The sequence below is a fragment of the Apteryx mantelli genome, chromosome 1 (assembly GCF_036417845.1).
Source record: "Apteryx mantelli isolate bAptMan1 chromosome 1, bAptMan1.hap1, whole genome shotgun sequence".
In the NCBI taxonomy this organism is placed as follows: Eukaryota; Metazoa; Chordata; class Aves; order Apterygiformes; family Apterygidae; genus Apteryx; species Apteryx mantelli.
The window spans coordinates 109,466,713-109,488,875 of NC_089978.1; the positions used below are offsets into that span (position 1 = coordinate 109,466,713).

The window sequence follows — 22,163 nt, forward strand, 5'->3', positions numbered from 1 at the left end:
CATCACTTAAGCATCTTGCAAGAGCTATTATGGTGATGATCTTATATGAAATACTAATTTTCTTTTCAAAACTCAAATTTCATTTTTCTCATAGTTCTTTCTGGGAAGTCATCTATTTATTTTTGGTTCTGGCCTTGTATGTACCTAGGATGGAATTAAGGAGTGAACCCAAAAGAGGAAAAGTCAAGTAAGTCTAGATATGATAAGCAGGCTAGATATGACTGGCAAGCCTCTTGCATTTTTAACTTCAAGCAAAATGGCAAAATCCAGTCACATTTAGGTCAAAGCAATTCCTTCTATTATTTCAGTGAGATCAGGATGTCTACCCAATGTATGAAAATTCCCAGACATAAAAGAAAATTTAAAGAAACAAATCTAATAAACTCCATTAAAAAAAAGTTCTTATTTTCAAGAGGACTTGGATTTTTTTGTCCTATTTTACATTACAGTTTGTGAAAACTGCTGTTTAGACTTCATTGTACATCCGAGTAGAGAAGAAATGCCATAAAAAGTTCAGTGTTGCAGTAGGAGAGGATAACCTGAACATGTATTTCAAAGAGATAATCCAGTTCGTCCTGTATTTCAATGTTTCACCCATTACAACTCCCCCCAAACTTTTATACATTGGAAACTACATTTTATATATCAAACTTTCATCCAAAATTTTTGTTTAAGTATTTTCTGGTTAATATATATTTTGTTCATATATCTTTAATGCATTATACAAAGACATAACCACTAAAATGGATAGCCAGCTAAAACTACAGAGATTTTTAAAAGGTATAAATATAAGTTTACTCATTATCAGTTGCTTTCACACTTTTTTATGGTGTGGTGAAATGTTAAGTCTATTTTGCAGATCACTTCTTTCCTATCTGAAGTTGCATAGGCCACTGACTGGAATTGGAAATTGTGTGCCCCCGGGGCGATAAACCTCCAAATTTGTGGATCAATAATCTAGGCACAAAGATTTTAACAGTTACTCTGCAAATTTACTCAGTTTTCTTCTTTTTCATAAATTAGAAGAGAGAGTATTTGTGTTGGATTTCCAGGCCTCACCACGAAACTATTCAGCACAGAATCTCGGTCTTTCAACATTAACCAGAAAACAATATAGTTTCCCAAAACGTTTGTTCTACAGCTTTTATTTCTTAAAACTATGTGCAAGTGACTTCAGTCATAACCGCTACTGTGATCAGCTAGTTTGGACACTGGTATAACAAAGAACATATTCTGCTATGGTCTGACAGAAATACTGTCCATTTAATCTTTTTTTTTTCCTGTCATTTATGTCTCTCCCAGGTGTGAATTAGCCAATATTATGACAACTAGCATAGCATCCATATACAGATGATAGGAGTAAAGAAGGGAAGAGATGTTTTCAAGACACACGTTACTGACTTTTAATTCCTTTTCCTCAAAATTAACTATATCTCTACAACATTGTCTGCATGTATAGATATAAAAGCCTGCTTTTTACCTCTAAATTCTAGACTGTTTTTTTTCTTTATATCTTGGTTTCAGAACAAGAAATTTCCATTTTTAATGTAAGAAAATTAAAAATTAATTCCATTTACTATTCCATCAAAAAAAGATACGTTGGTTAAATTCACCTATTTTAGCTTGCAAGGAAGTCATTATTGCTAAGGTAAATATTAATATTCCATCCAGGTATCTGAGGCAAAAAGTACAGTTCATTTCCACTTAGCCTACATCACCTGCACATGCTGCTGCATCAACTATGAAAATTTCTGCTACTTACTTAAGTACCTAAATACGGATTCAGTCAACTAACTTCAGGCAAATAAGAATGAACTTCTGAAATATGTTCCTTAAATCATTTGGAGAGTGACTTTAAACCATTTTATTTTGGTAGTTGCAAGGTACCAAAAAATAATCACAAAAGAACTATTCCAAAGTCCAAAGGGCTTCAGTGTACAGTATAAAGTACAGAGTATTTTATAAAGGTATGCAAGCTTCCTGCTCAGTTCAGATGTACTCCAGAAAACTTACAGCCTAGCTAAATTATAACTTTAAAGCCCAAGCCAAAATAAAATTTTTCTTACCATAGATTACCATTTTGTGTTTAGTACTTCATTGCATCTAGATTTTATTTCAAAACTACCTTACATTTGAGCAGTTTGCAGTACCTGCAAAGTAATATCAGGTGTGCCCAAAACATACTAAGCCAACATATTCTATGAGTCCACTAATAAAACTCCAAAAGATTATTTTTAGTCTCATCTATCACGCTACCAGATATTTTAAAATAAAGTGTTTTTCTGCAGGAAAATCTCAATTACATAGAATTATGAATGTTTAGTATTATACTATTATTATTTTTACATGTGAATAATTAATTTGTTGAGAAGAACCATTCTGGAGAGCAAACACCATTCATGAGCTTAGATTAAGTTATCAAATAATTATTACCAAATAATTTTGGCCAAAACAAAAATACCAAAAGTTGTGGCCTCTTCATTCCTCTACCATCCCTTCATTCCTTTTTCCCTCTGGCACTAATCTAAAAAGACCCAAAAGTCAAGAAAATGAAGGTCTACATCTGCAGTGATGACAATACTAGCTCCATTTTTACCTGGATAAATATTTAGCAAACTCATCTCTTGTTCCTAAATGTGAGAATCTTAGGTTTAATTTTCTCCTCTTTTTGAGAGGATTTGATTCCATATCATTTACTTCTGGGAGATCTGTCTTCATCAGCATGCTATAAGGCTGGGGTGCTCTCAGCCTCTCACAATGTTTTTCCACTCTCTTTATCTTTCCTTTTTGCAGTTGGATATAGAGGTGGACAAACCCTAGTGAATAAAGCACTTATTTGGAAGAAAAGGTGGTCTTGGTTCAAACCTTTGCCCTGAATCAGAGGATTTTTGGGTCACCTACATCATAAAGAATACTTCACCTACTGGGCAATGGGTAAAAGGATAGCTAATACTTTGGGGGGGGGTTGTTTGTTTGTTTGCTTTTTAATCTTCCTCACTATTTCTGCAAAAGGGTATCTGGGATTTCACACAGTTCTACCATAGCTTATATATTTGAGTGAAATATGACTAAACATTGGAACAAATCACGTTTGCAGAAATCTAGCCATCTTGCTTTCACAATATCAACTCTTGCTATATAATAAAGAAGGCATTTAGAAAGGAACATAGAATCACAGAATCACAAAATGGTTGAGGTTGGAAGGGACCTCGGGAGATCATCTAGACCAACCCCCCTGATCAAGCAGGCTCACCTAGAGCACGTTGCACAGGATCGCGTCCAGGCAGGTTTTGAATATCTCCAGAGAAGGAGACTCCACAACCTCTCTGGGCAACCTGTGCCAGTGCTCTGTCACCCTCACAGTGAAAAAGTTTTTCCTCATGTTCAGATGGAAGTGTCTGTGTTTCAGTTTGTGCCTGTTGCCTCGCATCCTGTCACTGGGCAACAGTGAGAAGAGTCTGACTCCATCCTCTTGACACCCTCCCTTAAGATACTTCTACACATTAATAAGATCTCCTCTCAGCCTTCTCTTCTCCAGGCTAAACAGGCCCAACTCTCTCAGTCTTTCCTCATAAGAGAGATGCTCCAGTCCCCTAATCATCTTTGTAGCCCTTCGCTGGACTTGCTCCAGTAGTGCCACATCCCTCTTGTCCTGGGGAGCCCAAACACACTCATATACTCTTTGCTGAAGAGAAACATCATATGTAGACAATCCAGCTACTCTCCAAATAAATCAGCAAAGCTACAATAGTGTCAGCCTCCACATTTCTCCTCAAGTTGCCTTTTCTCCCACAATTAACTGAGAATTCAACTTACATAAGGAATTCTGTAAGCTAGGCTTTGCAGAAAAGGACCAGTCAAGGACAAAGCATTTAAAACTCAGAACCTAATAGGTGTGTTGGAAATGGTTTCATTGAAACACTGACATTAAACAGAATGTGTAGAAAAAAAATGCCCTTTATGAACTGTGTCCTTTCTGGACAATATATTAAGAGATATTTATTTTTCATTGGGTCAACCATAACTTTAAGTGATAGGTTAAGCTAAATGCTCCATTTTGTCTTTATGCATTCACATTCCTTGTTAGAAGTTTCTAATAACTGATAAAATGTAAAATGGCATTTTTAAGATAACTTGTTATATAGTTTACTATTCATAAAAGTAAAATGTTAAAAATTGATAAATAATATCCTCAGTCTTAATAAAATGTATCTGTGGCTTTTAGGATGGTTTTAAACATGGGAAATTAACAAAATAGGTGCCATACAGTGAAGCTGAATAATTATGAAAAACGAAGTGTTTTATAATAGCAAATGACAAAACACTGAAAAATACAATAAACTAAATTACTGTACATTATAATCTGAAACTCAAGTCTTGCAGTGATTGTCAGTGTTCTGTGAATGATTAAAAAAATCATCTTTTACATATTTACATACACTGATTATGAAGCAATACGAGTTCTATTTACACAATGTAATAGATTTAAAAAAATGTTAACCAATTACATTAGAAGAAAATGGTACTAGAACAGGCATAACAACTACAACCACCAGTTTAATCATGTTTGTTTGTTTTTTTAAGCTGATACATTTTAGAATTAAGTCTATGATAATCAAGTAAAGCAAGAAGTCAATTCAACAACTTTTACTCCTTACCATTCACAATAACAGTTATGTCCCGAAAGTCAATTTCTCCTCTGGCTTCCACTCTTCCTTCACATCTGTACACTCCTTCATCACTTTTATTGATGTTAAGAATTTGGAGATTATTGTTTGCTAATACTGCAAATCGATCTAGAAGGGCAAGTAAAGGATTAGGCAGTATTAGTAAATCAAGACAACATTGGGAATGCTAACATATTAGTAACATTAATGCACTTTCTCTACACAAAGAAAATGACCATTGACAAAACATTTGGCTATTTAAAAGTAAAATGTAATCTGACAAATTTGTTTTTTCCACACCAAAGTACATTGTCATTTCCTAATATTCAATCTGGATTTTCCATTCATGATTTGCTACTTGCATTTAATGACTTGTCAAAGTAAGTGCAATTCATAAATTATTACAAAATGGGTGGAATATTCATGAACACCTACATACAACAACAAAAAGATAAAATATATGGAAAAAGATAAATCAAGCAATTTAATAAAGTAAGAAAACAGTTCTTTGCTCTCTATCTTGATTAATCGTTTTTGTGCCCATTTTATGGCACCATGCCTAATCATTTCTCACCTTGCTAGCTCTCTTTCCCTCCCCCAGTCCTTTGCTCATACACTATTATTCTTGATTATGTATCTCACTATAGTTTACCATTTCATAGATATTTGTATAAAGACATCAGTCCAACAAACCACTTCACCTTCTGCATAAGGTCCAGCATAACCTTAAATCCAGAAGACTTTTTCAGTAGCTCGAGTGCATTGCAGAAACAGATTCTGAACAAGCGTGTAAACAAGTTTGCTGGATATGCAGCAGCACATTTATAATCTGCAAGAGCAAACTAAATCTGAATTTAATTTTTCTGTCCTATCTGTCTGAACTAGTCAATATTAACGCACTCTTTGAGGAACACTAATTCCTGCAAGTCACTATATGTGGTTCTTGGAGCACCTGTGTACTGGCTACTCAGCATTCTTTCTTGTTCTATTTAAACCAGTCTCAGGCTTTCAGTGGTAGATAATGATGTGATTTACTAGCTTTGAGTTTTAACCAGCAACCCAGTGCCATTTTTTACTATGTTTTCCTTTCCTTTTCACTCTGCTGGAACTATAAAACAGGCTAGATGATTACCCACAACACAGCACTGATATTCCAAAACAGTGATAAACAACACTTGGTAGAAAAGCTTTTATGTAATTATACAGCTAAAAGTCTATTTATGGAACATATGTACATACATATCTACAAGTAAAATAGCTTCTTATGCCTTGTGAGTTCTGTTTCATAGTCAAAATTCTACCAGAAAATGAAGTGGGAAAATGTAATTATGCTTCACCTGATTAAGGTTTACAGGACATCAATGGCCTCAACACATTTACACTGATTATGTCTAGTTTATTAAAGTCATGCTTGAACATTAATGCCATTTCACACACTACCACATACAAATTATATTATCTTTTTCTTTCCTGTCCCTACACAATTCTCAGGCAGCTGTGCTTGAACATGTTTTCACTTTGGTGAACTTTTTATCTGTTAAAATAAATTCTTAATGTGTGAGATGAAGGAGAGAACAATTGGATCACCTTTATTCTTTAAAAAGTGGAAAACAGGAAGGGTATTTGAGGGTTCATTTAATAACAGGAAAGAAAAGCAAAAAGCTCTATCGGTGTTGGCTGAATATCTTTTCAACTTTCACCAAATAATAACCTTTTATCAGGGACTTTTTAACTCTACACTGTGAGGAAATGCATACAGTAGGAGATATTCTTATGAGTAAACCAGGTATAATATAAGAAGAACATTGTTTTTTTTTTCCACTGTGAATACTGTCTATCATACAGACAAAAATATTAACAGGTGGCATTATAAGGAAACAAAAAAATGGGATGTGAAATGAATATGCGACTTTCTTGAGAAATCATTGATCTCCATTTTTTAGCCTTTGGAAAGCTTGTGAAGGAATAGTTCACATCCCTGCAAAAATGCCACTAAATGCACAGTGATATTACTGTTAGCAGGAAGCAATCATGCAAAGACAGGCTGGGTCAACAGTCTCACCAGAACCTCAGTAGGCAGCGGTTAGATATTGATGGACTCTTGTGCACTATGGAACGTTCAGAAGTTTCAGAGCGGTAGGGCAAATGAGGACTGACCAACAGAGACCACACACACAATGTTCCCTGTACAGTGGATATCCTAATAAAAACTGTGGCTGTGCTAAAGGGATTATAGCTGATAGGTGTGTACACTGACTGGGCACTACAGTCTTCCAGTTCATCACTCATTTTTCTGGACTCAACCCACTCAACTTCAAATGCCCAATTTAGAAGAGCAGTCACCCCATCCTCCTTTTCAGTCAATTCAGATGTTAGGCAGTACAAACAGCAAGAGGGATTGCCTATGTCTTTCTTTATAGTGAGAGCCTGAAGAGTTGTCTGCTGATAGCTGGAATAAACCTGGGCTTATGGTTTTTAAGCTTTACTGTATTCTAGTGTATATACCAGGCTATGAATCACAACATCTAACAAAAAGGTTAGGCACAGTTGTTCATTCTAAGACTCTGACAATAAACATAACTCAAGACCTCTTGAGGAAAAAATCAAAACTTCTGGCAAGAGTTGAAGTCCAAGGCTCCTATTAACTATGTCCCTCAAACAGCCAAACTAGTCACTCCCCACAGGAAAGACTGCTTCTCAGCACAGTAATTTCTTCTTCTAGACCAAATGTAAAAGCAGCATGCAGTCATATTAAATGGAGGGACATTTTCCATACAACAGATAACACTCAGCTCTGCCCATCAGTTTTACACAAGCACATTTAATAGGCCTCTTACATGGGCTCTCTGCAGACCACTGCACCACTTTTTCCATTATTGTAATTAGAACTGCGCAAACTCTTGACTTGAAGCAGCAGCCTTCAAGCATCAAATCTGTCAAAATTTCTTTTCTTTTCTCAGAGAGTACACTGCATTGAAGAAATAGCAGAACTGGATTGCCAGAGCCTACCCAGTATGATCTAGAGGGTCAGCCTGGTTCATCTGAAATCTGTTTCATGTAGTCTATCAGAATAAGAGAGACTGCAATTTTTTTGAGCGCACTACTCATAAAGTGAGATCATCATCATTCCACTTGAAGTGTCAGGAAGAACTCAAAATGGCATAGAAAATATGCATTTACCTTTTATAATTCTATCAGTTACTGGGAACTGCACATCTATATTTTGGCTTCCAAAATTACATCTGTATTCTTGAAAAGATTTTCCTCCTGACAGTACAGTGGTATAGTCCTACAGTCCTACTATCTAGGGTGAAAAATACCTAATAGAATCATGCAATTGAGTATATAGAATACTAAAACACCTCAAATCACACAGAAAACATGAAGGATGCACCAATCCTCAATATTTTCTATCCAGTCAGATACAATATAAAATTTTCTACATACATTATACTTAAATATCACACCTATACTATGTTTATAGAAAACTATGTTTTTAATTATCTGATAGTGGAATTCTGACATACCTTTGTGATTTGAACTCTTTCAGAATAAACACCTGGCTATATACACAGCAGGAAATTTATATGTACATTTAGACAGATTAGCACCTAGGATATTTATATTAACAGTGGCAGCTAGTTCTTCTAAGGTAAATTCTAACCAGGCCTATAAATTAATATGCATGTCTGTGCATAAAATTTTTGTACTTGCTTTATGCATTGTAGAATGAGTAGTATTTAAAATCCTTTGAAGCATTAGCATTGTACAAAAACTGAGCAAGTCTCTTACAATTTCAGATAAGATCTGAGCAATAAAAACAATCCCATTCACTTTTATAGTTAGTACAATGTCCCTGACTCCCACACAATGGAATTATGAGTCTTGACAATTCAGCTCTTGAAAAGAAGAACAGAGAAATCCTTAGAACATTCCCAGAAATTTTTGCTTTATATTTTACATTATCATACTTTAGCCAATCTATCATACTTTAATCAATTTAAGACTAGAAAGACATTTTTGTAGGTCATTGCTCTCCTAGGCTTTTTTCTTCTTCTTTTACCAAAGGATGATGGACAACCATTCCCACAGTCACATTTTCATTTGCAGCACATAAAAGATCTTAGGATGGTCTAGCAATGGTGTAGATAAGGTATTAGGTACATACTATATTAGATTTACTATATTAGGTGTTAGGTACATACTAAATTAGAAAATACTATATATCTTAGATAGGTATTAGGTATCTCAGAATAGTGAGGTGCTATTTTCAGTTAGCTATATGCCTGCTACACAGGAAAAATCTTTAAATTCCCACTTCATATTTTGTGAACTGGCCTTCTGGGAGAAGTCATTCTTCTGTTCAAACGGAACATAGAAATACAGATACTAGTAACTGTCAAGGATTTGCAAAATTCAGAAAGAATGGTCAAAAATGTAACAGAAAAGCCACGAAACTAAAACATTGATATTTTCATGTCTTCCTATGATGCAAGTACTAAAATCTTTAAAATAGAAGCTGTTTTCTAATGCACAAAAATAAACTGTGCAATACGTGTTCAGTTTTGGATATGAAATTATCAATATTTTAGGTTACTATGAAATAAAAAGAATGATAATAATCACTTCTTTCTTTAATAGGCATCATTTATTCACATGACAAAAAAATGTGATCTTATTTAATTTTAAATTATGTGAATTAAAGGTACTGATCCTTCACTGGAGATTTTGAACCTGGAAATGTAGTATGAAACTCAGTCTTTTGATATCACAAGGCATGAAAAAAAAATTCTTAACCTTAAGACTTCACATATACTCTTTTTCCACTTTCATGATAAAACCATATGGACATTGTCAAAATTTATGAAGTTCATGCTGTCCTATTTTTACAGAAGCTAAAATCTCATTTCCTCCCAAGTATTGGCTGACTACTGTCTATTCTGTTATAGATTGGAACACAAAAATAAGTATTCTGCTGTTTAAATTAAAATCAGTTTCTACTATTTTACTTCTTCACAGTGTAAATACTATGGAGGAAAACAGTTAAAAAGGTTTATGTATTGAAATTAAAACCTCAGATTTTTCAAAATGTGTAATTTTGAAAAAAAAGTATACATTGTTTTATTTCTTTTGCTGAGCCTAGAGCAGTGAGATTGATTGGCAAAACAAAAAAAATGGCAATAATAAAAACTTTAAGAAATACCTTTGTGGGTTTTTGTCAGCTGCATTCTTGAAATATACTTTTTGCTAAATTGCCAAATCTTGCTTTGTTTTCAAAGTTCTTATCTTTCAAAAGCTTGTTAGTCTCATCTACATTCATGTTTAATTATATATAACAAAATTTCAACCATTTTTTCTAAGGGCAAAAAGTTGGCTATCTCTCCTTAGTCTCCGTACCTAGATGACAGGAGGGCTAGGACGTATTAAATACGGAATAATCTTGATCAAAACTTTCTTTCACAATGAAGATGAGTTTAAGACTGATGTCTTTTCATAAGAGACCAAATTTAACTTAATTTTGGATGCCACGCTGGGTAACTCATATTTTAGGTATATGACAATCATTTTCAGTTTGAAATAAAAATAGTATTTAATTTCTAAAGACCAAGAATTTTAAGTACATATGCTACAACCTTGAGTTTAAGTACATACAGAGATAAAGATTGATAAGAAGGTGGATAAGCTGGCTCATCAGCATGTCAGTTCCATTTTCAGAAATGTACATAGTCTTGTCTTCCACAAAAGCAAAGAAGACATTACAGAGAGAGCAATGAAAAATGGTCATAGCTTTTGATGTGGTAAATCACACAAACCCTATATGCCTAATTACAGAATTCTATGCAGAGTGATGAATTTACATGTAGGGAAAGATGAGATTCATCTTCACTTAACTTTAGTAGTCTAGCTGTTAGGGAATCTAGCCTAAACTAATAATCTACATCCCCAGTCATTTGCAACTCAAAAGATAGTTTACACTCATACAAGTAAAGGCTCACAATAGAAAAAAAGCCTATCCACCTGAACATCTCAGCACTGTTGTGCAAGTATACCAAAGTCCGTGTTTGCTCAGAAAATCTGATGCTGTAAAGAAGTGTCATAGCTTTATGTGCACAATGAAGTTCATCTATGAATGTTTTAGAAATATCTTTGATTCCTACATACATGGTAGCCTTGTAAGACCTCCTGTGAAGTAGCTCCAACCAAACTTTTGGATATTTGGACCTTCATATTACATCTCAACAAAATTCCCACTCAGAAAAATAAAAAAAAGATATAAGACAGAAACTACTGCATATGGATTTTATATACACCACAGCACCTGGTTAAATTTCACTTAAGCTGATGGTTTAATCAAAACCCTAAAAAGGTAAAACTTTAAATTTTTAAGATTTTGAGAAGTTGTTGCTTGTCCTGGACTAGATCAGGTAAAGTCTAAACCAAATTAGAGGTATAAACTTCACAATGTGAAAATGGATGTTAACAATTTCTTTGGTCCCACTATGAAACTCTTCTGAGATTTGTCATTCCAAGAAAAGTAAGTTTTCTAACAGCAATTCAAAGTTATCAAACAGCAAAACATAAATACACAAACTAAAAATGCAACAAACCCGTGGCAATTAATTTAATGATTTCCTCTTCTGTAACCCTGGAAAAGTAAGTGGGAATCAATTCACCTAACGAAAGATATATAGGCCAAGGAGATGTCTTTTAACAGTGCCATATTTTGGCTGGAGATGGGAGAAATAAAAGACATGGGATAACTCCTGCAGATAGATCTTGAAATGGAGGAAGGAACAGCATCTTTTATAAAGGTTCCAAATTAGTTGCAAATAAAATAGGACGAAACAGAGTGAATTCGTATTAAGGTGAACCATGATATTATTTATGCTCCAAGTCTCATAAACAAATATTTAACAAACAAACTGCAATGCTTATTTAAAATTACTCCTCTTTCCTAATACAAAAAACAAACAAAACATTTCTTCAGAAAATATAATAAATTATCACAGTAAAACAAATCTTTTTTATCACATAGCTACCTAAAGACAAACAGTATTTTTTCAGGATACATTTCACAGTAAAAATTCTTCAGCTTTTAGTTCTTTATTTGATCATTCTTTCAATTAACATAATTTCACTTAATCTGGTTTCACAATTTCTTTTTTTTCCTGTTCATAACTTTAGAAATAGATAGAACTATTGGTATAGACAATCTTAGTAACTGGAAAACACTCAGTAATTTTTGTATCAAGCTCATAACTTTCATTTGGATCTTGAAAAGATATCCATCTTTGATGTAAACCTCCAAGTGATGTTTAAACCAATCTAAATTTAAATATAGCTATAATTAAAGGTTACTTTCAGGAATCCCTTATTTACATCCTACACTAAAATGTGATTAGTCTTACTTTACAATAATATTTTAATATTAATTAGAATGTATAACTTAAAGAGTTACCAAAATACTAACTGTCAGCAATAGTTGTGACTTCCTCATTTCGATACAACCAGCTGACAATGGGAGCAGGTGAACTGGTAACACGGCAAACAATCTCTGCATCTTCTCCCTGCCTGAATTCTTGTGGAGATGCTACGTCTCGGAAAGTGAGCTTTTCTGAAAAGGAAAAAAACAAAACATACTAAACTGCTTCCAGTTTACTTAGCACTGAAATTATATAAAGATGATAAAGATGACTATTATGCCTTCTCCTTGAGCATAATACAGAACTACTTCCATAGTATATTTTTCCCAGATTAGACTGAAATGATCCTGTACACAGGACTTCCACCTTGTCTGTAGAAATGATTTTACAATCATTCAGTATTACGAATATCTTTGTTTTATGTATAAACTGAACATGTCTTAAAAATAAGTATTTTTTATTGTTTTCAATGTTTCAGAGCCCAATCTTGAAACTCAAATTTTTAGAGGATGAACCATTCAGCTAAAGAGTCCTATTTACTCTGTTATGTGCTTTATTCTTCATGATACTATTGCTGAAAAAAACATGTTTTTATTCCATTAAAACTTCCATCAAAACCACAAAGGTTATTTGGGAGAGCTTCAGTTTGTTAAAAAGGTGGAACTGTAGCCTCACTGATTGTGAAAAATGTCACCTGAGTAAAATACGAAGACTTAAAAGCCCATGGAAAACTGTATGGAAAAACTGGTTATTTATAAGTGATAAGGATTTGAAGCTTTTTTGAGGAAATATTACATTTTTTTAGGCCTGACTAAGCTCTTATTATTCCAACCCCAAATATTCATACTTGATCATAAAATTTTATTAAGATGTTGAATAAGTTCAGTATTATGAGAATTTAGTATAAGAACTCTATGATGGTATTAATCCATGATCTAATACAAGATCTAATGCAGAAATCAACTGCCTTAAAAAGCATCCTGGAAGAATTTCTTGAACACGGAAGGGAAACTGACTTATCTTCTCTAGGAAGAAAGATTGCCAATTCCATTTCAGAGAATCGTTTGGAGAACAGAAGATGCATCTCCACCTTGTATTTTTCTCTTCATGTCCCTTTTGTATTGATATGCGTGCAGAAGCAAACAATCTACATGATTTCCACAACAGAGGGAGCACATTTTTATTATATACAGCTCTTGTATACTTGTATAAATGCTTAAAATATTTAAGCCAGCAGAAAAACTCTCATTGACACCTGTGAACCTGGTGTCAGTTACTAGACCCCACAGTGTAGCCTGCTTTTTCCTTGCAATATATCACAAATACTGACTTTTATATTCAACTTTTATATGTCAGGTCCCATAAATCTTCACATTTCTTGTGTAGGTCTTTGGGTTTGTCTATCCTCAGAATTATTAAAATTACCATAAGCAAACACTTCAAAAGATTTCAACTTTGCTCAGCAGTCTGCTAATGGAGTGACTGGCAGCTTTAGGCATACAAATGACTTCCACAAAACTTGAAATCCTTTGAACTGTCAGCTTTCAAGCCCTCATGTAACTGTTTGTAACTGCTATCATCATTCTAATGGTTGCTTTATCAATTGCATTTATTTTTAAATTGTATGCCTTTTGTTATCTGTGTTATCTGTACCTTTCAGAAGCTGTACTTCATCATTTCACTGTGTATTTACTGTCTCATTGCAATTCCGTAATGCCCAGTCCAACTACAACCATATTTTCTTATGAATATTAAAGGACTATTCTCCAATGAAATTAGAGAAGAACTCAGCTTAAAGGCAGCTGGCATATGTCCCATCCTTTCACCCACAAAGACCTGCCTTTTAACTTTGCAGCGTATTGCATTTAGCATATTGCTTTTAGGTATTTTTGATTGATCTAAAGAATATAGTACACTGTGAAGTTATTTAACTAAACTGAAAAAAAACCCCTCTTATAGAATCCCTCACCATAATACAGTGTATTTACATTTCAAATATACTCTTCAATTAGTTATTTGCAATTGAAATGCATTTTGGTTGCTTATCATATTAGGCTTCAATGCTTTATTGAAAAATTCCATTATAAGGTCAAGAATAGGAGCAGATTAACATAAAAAAACTAACTCAGTCTAAAGTTCACTTTTTTAATGACATACATTGCACTTCTTGCACTTCATTTAGTTATATACATTTGTAATTAGTTGAATATGCATTTGTAATAAGAATTATGTTGATGTAACTCTTTTCTTGTATGTCCTCTTCTCCTTGAGTGATATACAGTGCATCCTTATAACATGGTATTTTGAAATGCAAAGCAAAAGTGATATACAATATTACAAAATGGCTATCCATTTCACTAGAGTGTTCTTCATAACATATGTGAACTAAACTGCAGGAGGTGCAATTATTTGGAAGATAAGGTTCAAAGCCTTGCAAGATATTGTGATACATTTTACTTCCCCAATAGCAGCGGCTTTCAAAACATATTCTTTCTTTTGTTGGTTGATAACATTTTACTCACGATAAATTTCCAAAACAACAGTAGCTTCCTGAGTTTGTCCTTTAGCATCCGTGGCTTGACACCGGTATATGCCAGCATCTTCTATGTCTGCATTGTAAATGGTTAGACGTGATCGAACGCCTTCTTTTTGAACAACCACTCTTTGACTAGAAACAATCTTCTCTCCCTGCGGATTGTACCAATCTATGTTGTCAGGCTCACCAATGGCTACAAAAAAAAAAAGAAAAGAAAAAAAAGTCAACATTAAAATTAAAGTTTAGGTAGACATGCAATATTCAGATAAGGGTTTTGTAATCCTTTTCCTCCCTATCCCCTCCCCCTCACAACCTCCTCTTCCCTCCCCAGCAGCATACCCTTGGCTCTGAAAGAACTGCTAAGTTGCAAGAAAGAGCTGTGTGAAAGTCTGTAGAAAGATGAGAAAATTGCAGGCAGATGTATGATTGTTGAGACAGGATAATTAGTAGCTCGAGGATTCAAGAAGAAAAACACCAAAATGGGAAGGTATAAAATCTTAAAGGAAAGAAACAGGCTAGTCAGCAGTCACTGGACCATCAGGTCAATCCATCAGTCAGTTGGACTGTCTGTTTAGTCAGGCCAGGTGTCAGTGTTGATGGAAGATGGCAACTCAGCAACATCAAGGATCCATTCCAGGAAGCTGCAAAAGCGAACCTTTCTCCTCCTGACTGATACCTGCCTGGCCAGCACAGACTCTTTGAGTCTTATCAGGGTGGAGGGATACTTACACTTAGCCTAGTAGCCTAATAAATCCTAGCCATTGGTTGTGTGTGTTAGCCAAAAACTTCACATTTTTAAGTTGTGTTTATCCTGCTTGTAAAGTCCTTACACTTGGCTAGCAATGCTTGAACACAGTGACCCAGGAGTAGCAGTGGCAGTTTTTTCCTTCCTTTTTTTTTTGTTTGTGGTTTACTTCTCTTATTCTATTTTACTGTCTTTACAGCAGTAATGTAAGTAATATCAGCAGTAATGCAAGTAATATCAGCAGCCATAAAATTCAATATTAGGTACCTTCCTATTCCCCACAGTTCACTGTCATTTTCACTTTCTGCCACAGTTTTATTTCTTGTCACTACATACTTGACAGTATGCACTGATTAAAATATTTCACTTCAAAAAATAAAGGTAAGGAAAGATAAATAGTTTTCTGCTTAACATTTGAAGGAACCGCTGCTTTTTAGATCTGCTCTATTAATATTCCTTCCACAGATTTAAGAATCTGTTCATGTAATCTGTGTTGTAGTTTAAGTAAATGACTTTTTAAGATAAATGTCTCAGCAGATATCTAAGAGCAATTATGTTAAACTACTTTAAAAATAAAATATTTCTGCACAGTCATACACAATTATTCAACATCTGATTACATATATAAATTATAATACCAGAGTTTAGACAAGTAAAAATATTTTAACTAAGTAAGCATGTCAATAGATAAAAATTACCTATACTGATATAGATAAATTTCAAATTGTGCAATTCCATTTGTTTGGAAACTGAAATCAACAGTTTCTAGACAATTATCAGAAGTCAATATGAATACACATAACATGCCATTTTAAATTACTATTCTAAACCAATTGATTCATTTTCAAATTGTGAAAAAGGTTGTAACTTAACAACCCCCCCTATATCTGCAAATAAAATGAATACATACCTGTGCATGTGAAGAATTTGGATTCGCCCACACTGAGCTCAACTTTGCTAAGGGAAATTGTAACTTGAAGTAGGGCTGAAAAATATCAAGTACATTGTGAATACATTTTTGGCATTTATCAGTTAAAATTTTCATATTTTCAAATTTTCTATTTTCTCATTCTATAACATATATACTATATGAAATATATGACAAATCTAAGAAATTTCACCTTAGCATTGTATCTCCTAAAACAGAGTGTATACGGAGATGGAGAAAACAATCAAAATAAACAAGAGATATTATACAAAGGGTAATAGCCTAACATCCTAAAACTGAGGAAAAAAATAAAGAAAAAAAAGAAAAAAGGAAATAAATACACACAGGCATACACAATGAAAACTCAGTGAGAAGAAGGTGACTGGGAACAGTCAATATGGATTGAGCAAGGATAAATCATGCCTGATCAACCTCATTGCGTTGTAGGATAACATGAATAGTTTTGTGGATGAAGGGAGAACAGTGGGTGGCATTTACCTCGACTTTAGCAAGGCTTTTGACACTATCTCCCAGAACATTCTTGTATCCAAGGTAGGACATTATGGTCTGCACAGGTAGACAGCTACATGGGTAAAAAGCTGGTTGGATGGTTGTGCTCAGAGGGTAATGATTAATGGGATGTACTCTACTAGAGGCCCATAACAAGTAGAGTAATGCACTGGTCTATCCTGGGACCCGTCTTTTTTAACATCTTTATCAATGATCTGGAGGAGGTCATTGACTAAGGCAGACTGGAAGAATGGGTTGACACAAACCTCATGATGTTCAGCAAGGATAAACGCAAAAATCTGCACCTGGGAGGGAATAATCCCTTGCTGAGGGGTTATTCAGGCATATAAACTGAGGACTGACATGGTAGACAAATGTGCCCTGGCAGCAAAGAAAGCCAACAGCATCTTGGATCTGTATTAATAGAATCATGGCCAGTAGATGAAAGCAGGTGATTATCACCTCTGCTTGGCACACCTTAGACCACATCTAGAATATCGCATCCAGTCTTGGGTCCCCCAATATAAGAAAGACTTCAACAAAATGAAGTGAGATTGGGGCCACCAAGATGGTCAGAGCTAGAGCACTTTCCCTGCGAGGAGAGGCTGAGGGATCATGGCTTGTTCAGCCTCGAGGAGAGATGGCTGCGGGAAGGCCTATCAGCCACCTGCCCATTCCTAAGGAGAGGTCATCCAAAAGACAGAGCTGGGCTCTTCACAGTGGTGAATGGCAGGTAGACAAGAGACAACTGGCGTAAGTTGACACAAGAGAGGTTCAGGCTGGATATAAGCAAAAACTTTTTCATGATGAGGACAGCAAGCAATGGAACAGGCTGCCCAGAGATGTTGTGCAGGCTCCATTCTTGGAGGTTTCAAGAGTTGACTGGCTAATGTCCTGAACAACCTTGTCTGTCCCTGTAGATGAACCTGCTTTGAGCAGGAGGTTGGACTAGAGACCTCCTTTGGTCCCTTTCTACCAGAATTATCTTATGGTCCTATGACCCTATGAATAACCTTCCAGCACAGTCTGTACTGGTGAAGGGCTTATTTATGCAAAATAACTATGCATTCTTACATTCGCAGTCACAGCACTGTCATTACTGTAAGCAGCTGTAGCTCTTTAACATCTATTGTCTCACAAAACTAGACAATAAATGTTCATGCACCAAAGTCAAGGACAAAAACAGGCATGTTAATTTCAAGCTCTAATCAAGACCAAAAAAGGTAAATAGATAGAAAAGGACTCAGTTTTTAGGGAAGAAAACTTACTGTCTAAATTTGAATTCAGTATTATACATAGGAGACAACTGAGATGTATCTGAGGTTAAAAAAAATTTCTTTCAAGATTTTTAGGTTTTGAGTCTTGAAATACATAATTATAGTCTATTCTACATATGTGTAAATACTTCACTTCTCAGAAAACTACAACATTAACCACAGTGAAGTTAATAAGTACAGAGTAGACTGAATGCCCCAAGCTCACTACTCTTTTGTATAATTGCTATGAAAGTCCAAAAGAACAAATTTTTCTGGAGACAGGCCATTACCACCCAACCTAACTTTTCAGTATGACAAGTTCTCATTTTTCCCCATGAGTATGTTAAAACTTAAAAGCCTGGTAGAAAACCAATTGCTCTGTTCTGCTGACAGCAAAAACTAAAGAAAAGATGAACAAACAAACCTGCTGTGTAAGTAGCACACTATACATAATAACAGCGCAATTATTACAATTAAGAGAAAAGTACCACAAAATGCATTTGCTAGTAACTGACGTACTTCATATGATCAGCCTGGATAAGCAAGAATTGGACCAGGTTTGAATTTTGTGTTCAATATCCATATCAAACACACACACAGAAAAAAAAAAAAAAAAAAAAGACAAAGAATAGGCAAAGATGACTTCAGTATCAGCCTGCCAAACTAAATTTAACAGAACTGGTTATTTTCTAAAAAAGTCAAAACTCTGTGCAGTACACATTATTTTATATGAGAGGTCCTAAATCATGGATACTCCTCCTGAGCAGATGATCTCAACAGAACTTTTTTTTTTTACCTCCCTCATCCCTCCCCCCTCCCTCCCAGAAAGAAAACAGCTGAAAAAAACATAACACAACCAACCACATCCTATTTTGGGCAAAAGTAAGCACTCATATATACTCCATTTAATTACATCAAAAGTTGTCCATCCACAAAGGCAGCCAGGAAGAGAGCATGACTGCCTAGGAGTCAGGAAGAAACTAAAGTAGACTGTACAAATGTCAGATCTAGCACCAGAGCAGGTACTAGTACCACTCTCATTGCAAAAGCAAGCAAAACAGTGAAGGCTCGTTTAGCACACTGACACAGCACTGACTGCTGAGAACATAACACAGGAGACTAATGTCTTATGTTCTCATTCACATCCATGGGCCCTTATATCCATGGGACCAGAAGCAAAGGACAAGCATAAGTACAGGAAAAGGATATGAGTTTTTGTTGTAATAAGCACCAATGAGCGCTAAATCATTCTTTGAAGCTACTCTAAGCTTTATAAGCTTTATTAACCTGTAATTTCAAATAACCATGGCAGTAACGGTAAGCTTCACTTTAACCTCAAGACATATAACAAGGTGGAAACGCAGGTACTAATAAATTCAGAGGTTGTAGAGATTATAGAGATTAGAGTCTGGACATGTATTTTAAATCACAGACTCAATTTTAGGTCCCATACCACCACTCGTCTGCTACTATGTTCTTCAGGCCTTGTAGAGTTGCTTCAGGAACAAATATGTTAGCCTATCACCAGTATTGCTTCAAGGACAATTACATTACTCAGTTTCAACAACTTTAGTAACTGATGCTGAATTACATAAATGCAATAGATTAAGTAATAAATGTCAAGTAGAACGCAGGAAAGTTTGTGTGATGAGAAGTGAAAAGCAAAGTTAGAGAATATTTTCCTTAATCAATGAAATACATTTTTGAGACTACAATACAGCTTTGGCAAAACACTGAACTCCACTTAAAATTCTTAGCATAAGTCCAATTATTAACACTATGGAGACATGCTAGTCTCAACTCTGAAAACAAAATGAAATCGTATTTTCCACATATGGTACTTTAATATTTACAAAATAGAAAAATATATGGCCATCTGCCCAATATTTCCTGCCTTGTCGCCATTGCTTTTTACTGGCATTACTTCATGTAAATAGAAACATATTCCTTTATGTAAATTAGAACGAAAAATATTACCCAAGTGATCAATCTAGCAATCTGTGTTTATTATGTAGTCAGGCAAATAGTCCATTACTAGGCTACAAGAATGCTCACTCATCACTTACCTGAGGTATGATGTGTAATTAAAAGTAAAATACTGTAAAGAGAGAGCACATCCAGGATGTTTTGCCCTACTTCCAAGTTTATTTCAAAAAGAACCACCTCGATGGGTTATTAGAAGCTGTGATGAAGACAATGCACAATGTATATGCCATTTGAGTTACTGCTGTACACTAAGAGCTAATAAATTAAATTATGGGGGTAGTTTGTATCAGACTGTTTTGAAAGTCTCTGAATACTTATGAATAACTTGAATGTTTATTATGTCAGGCTAGGGAAGCTGTTCCAAAAATTCAAGTCAGCAGAGGCTGTTTATAACTATGTTAAAACAATTGCCAGAAACAAGTAGTAGCTTCTTGCTGGATTTGACAAACTATTGCCTCTTCCTGTGTTTCCAAGGATATTACAGAACTAGCAAAAAATATTTGCAATACATTACTATAAGATCACTTCAAGTAGAATACTGTGGACCATAATGCTATCGTAGCATCAGCTGCTCTGGGAAAAAGTGAAGTCAGTCAGGATTTCACTCAATCTTCAGTATATGTGCAATTTTATAGCAAAATAAAGTGCTATTAGCTTGAGGTGATATAACCAATCCCCTGGTCATTATAAAAGAATTATTATCAGCTGTACTATTGTAAGAGAATCCTGTTGAATTATTTCTTAACAGGTTTAAAAATCACTTAGGAAGATAACTTAGAATAGTAATAGGAGGTCCATTTGTTCTGTTAAATGTGGAGAGAGATGACCTATAAAAGACCTAATATTTTATAGACTAAATGATTTCAGTCCCATTTGTACTAATATCCTTCACATTCCAAAATTACCACCACAACTGGCCATCTTTTTTTGTCAGCCTTGGTGAGATATTCTTTGACAGTCTGTTTTTCAGCCTCTATTCTCCCACCATTTCTTTACATACTACTTAGTGATGTACCTTGGGTGATGGAGAGATACATAAGCATGTTTTTCTTTACATCTTCATTTCTAAACATCTTCCAGGTTAACAACAGATGTCAATGTCCAGAACTGCCAACCTCATACCCTTCATAAAAATATAGGTTTAAAGTACAAAATAATGTTAAAGAATGAACTGTGGCATTAGCTCCTTCCTTAATATGTTAGGCCAGGATATAAAGCGACAGCTGACATTTTTCAGTAGGTACCTAGATTATGTATTAAGTTCATCTGTTTCCAAATGGCAATTCTTATTGTACATTTTAAAAATTATAATTAAATAATTATATAATAATTAAATAATTCATTTTCTGTCTCTGTCTGGACCCTATCTCTGCTTGACCTTCAGACATGCTAAACCATTAAACTATGGGATCTAAGCAAGAAATCTGCAAATAAGTAGTAGCACACAACAGAGGAACAGGATACAGGGAGTTTGATACATCAAAGAACATAAATTCAGAAATGCATTGTAGTGTTTAAAAGGAATAGCTGAGGTAGAGTGAAGAAAGGCACACTGGCAGGTGGTCATTGGTCATTCTTCCCAAATAAAGAGTTAACTGTACCCTTACTAGCTCTTTGCAAATAGAAAGAATTCATTCTTACCTGTAAGTCTACACAGATGATTATCTAATACAGCAAAAGAAACTTGCTTTCAGTGAGAGCTTAGGAAAAGTGGAAGAGTAAGAAAGTGACTCGCATATACAGTTCTCTTTCCTGCAAGTCTATGATCACTTAACAACATTTTAAAACACGTGTTAAATGTGTATATTACACATATGTATATTTAATAAAAATATATAAAATACATAACATATTAGAAGGAAGGAAAGGGACACAATATTCGAATAAAATCATCGGGTACTGCTGTGCTCTAACCAGTAACTATCCAGTGATTTCTTGATAATTCAGTTTCCTTAGAAAACCCCATACATTCCAAAAACCTGAAGAACTTTCTAATCAGACAGTTTATATTGAAACACATGACACCAGACAGAAACAAAAACCAAAAAATACCATATTCTACTTCCAGTTTCCACAATGTAAATTTGGTATAACTTAGTTGAATATTTTTA

The 22,163-nt window shown here is 34.7% G+C and overlaps 1 protein-coding gene across 1 annotated transcript in view; it reads right to left on the reverse strand.

Annotated features, from left to right (window-relative positions):
* The window catches only part of NCAM2 (neural cell adhesion molecule 2), a 168,681-nt gene that overhangs the window by 140,169 nt on the left and 6,349 nt on the right, over positions 1 to 22,163 (reverse strand). Inside the window, exons 2-5 of the mRNA XM_067290097.1 lie at positions 16,283 to 16,357; positions 14,614 to 14,820; positions 12,139 to 12,282; positions 4,659 to 4,796 (exon numbers count right to left, since the gene is read on the reverse strand). Coding sequence (XP_067146198.1) covers positions 4,659 to 4,796; positions 12,139 to 12,282; positions 14,614 to 14,820; positions 16,283 to 16,357 — 564 coding nt within the window. The remainder of the gene's footprint in view (positions 1 to 4,658; positions 4,797 to 12,138; positions 12,283 to 14,613; positions 14,821 to 16,282; positions 16,358 to 22,163) is intronic.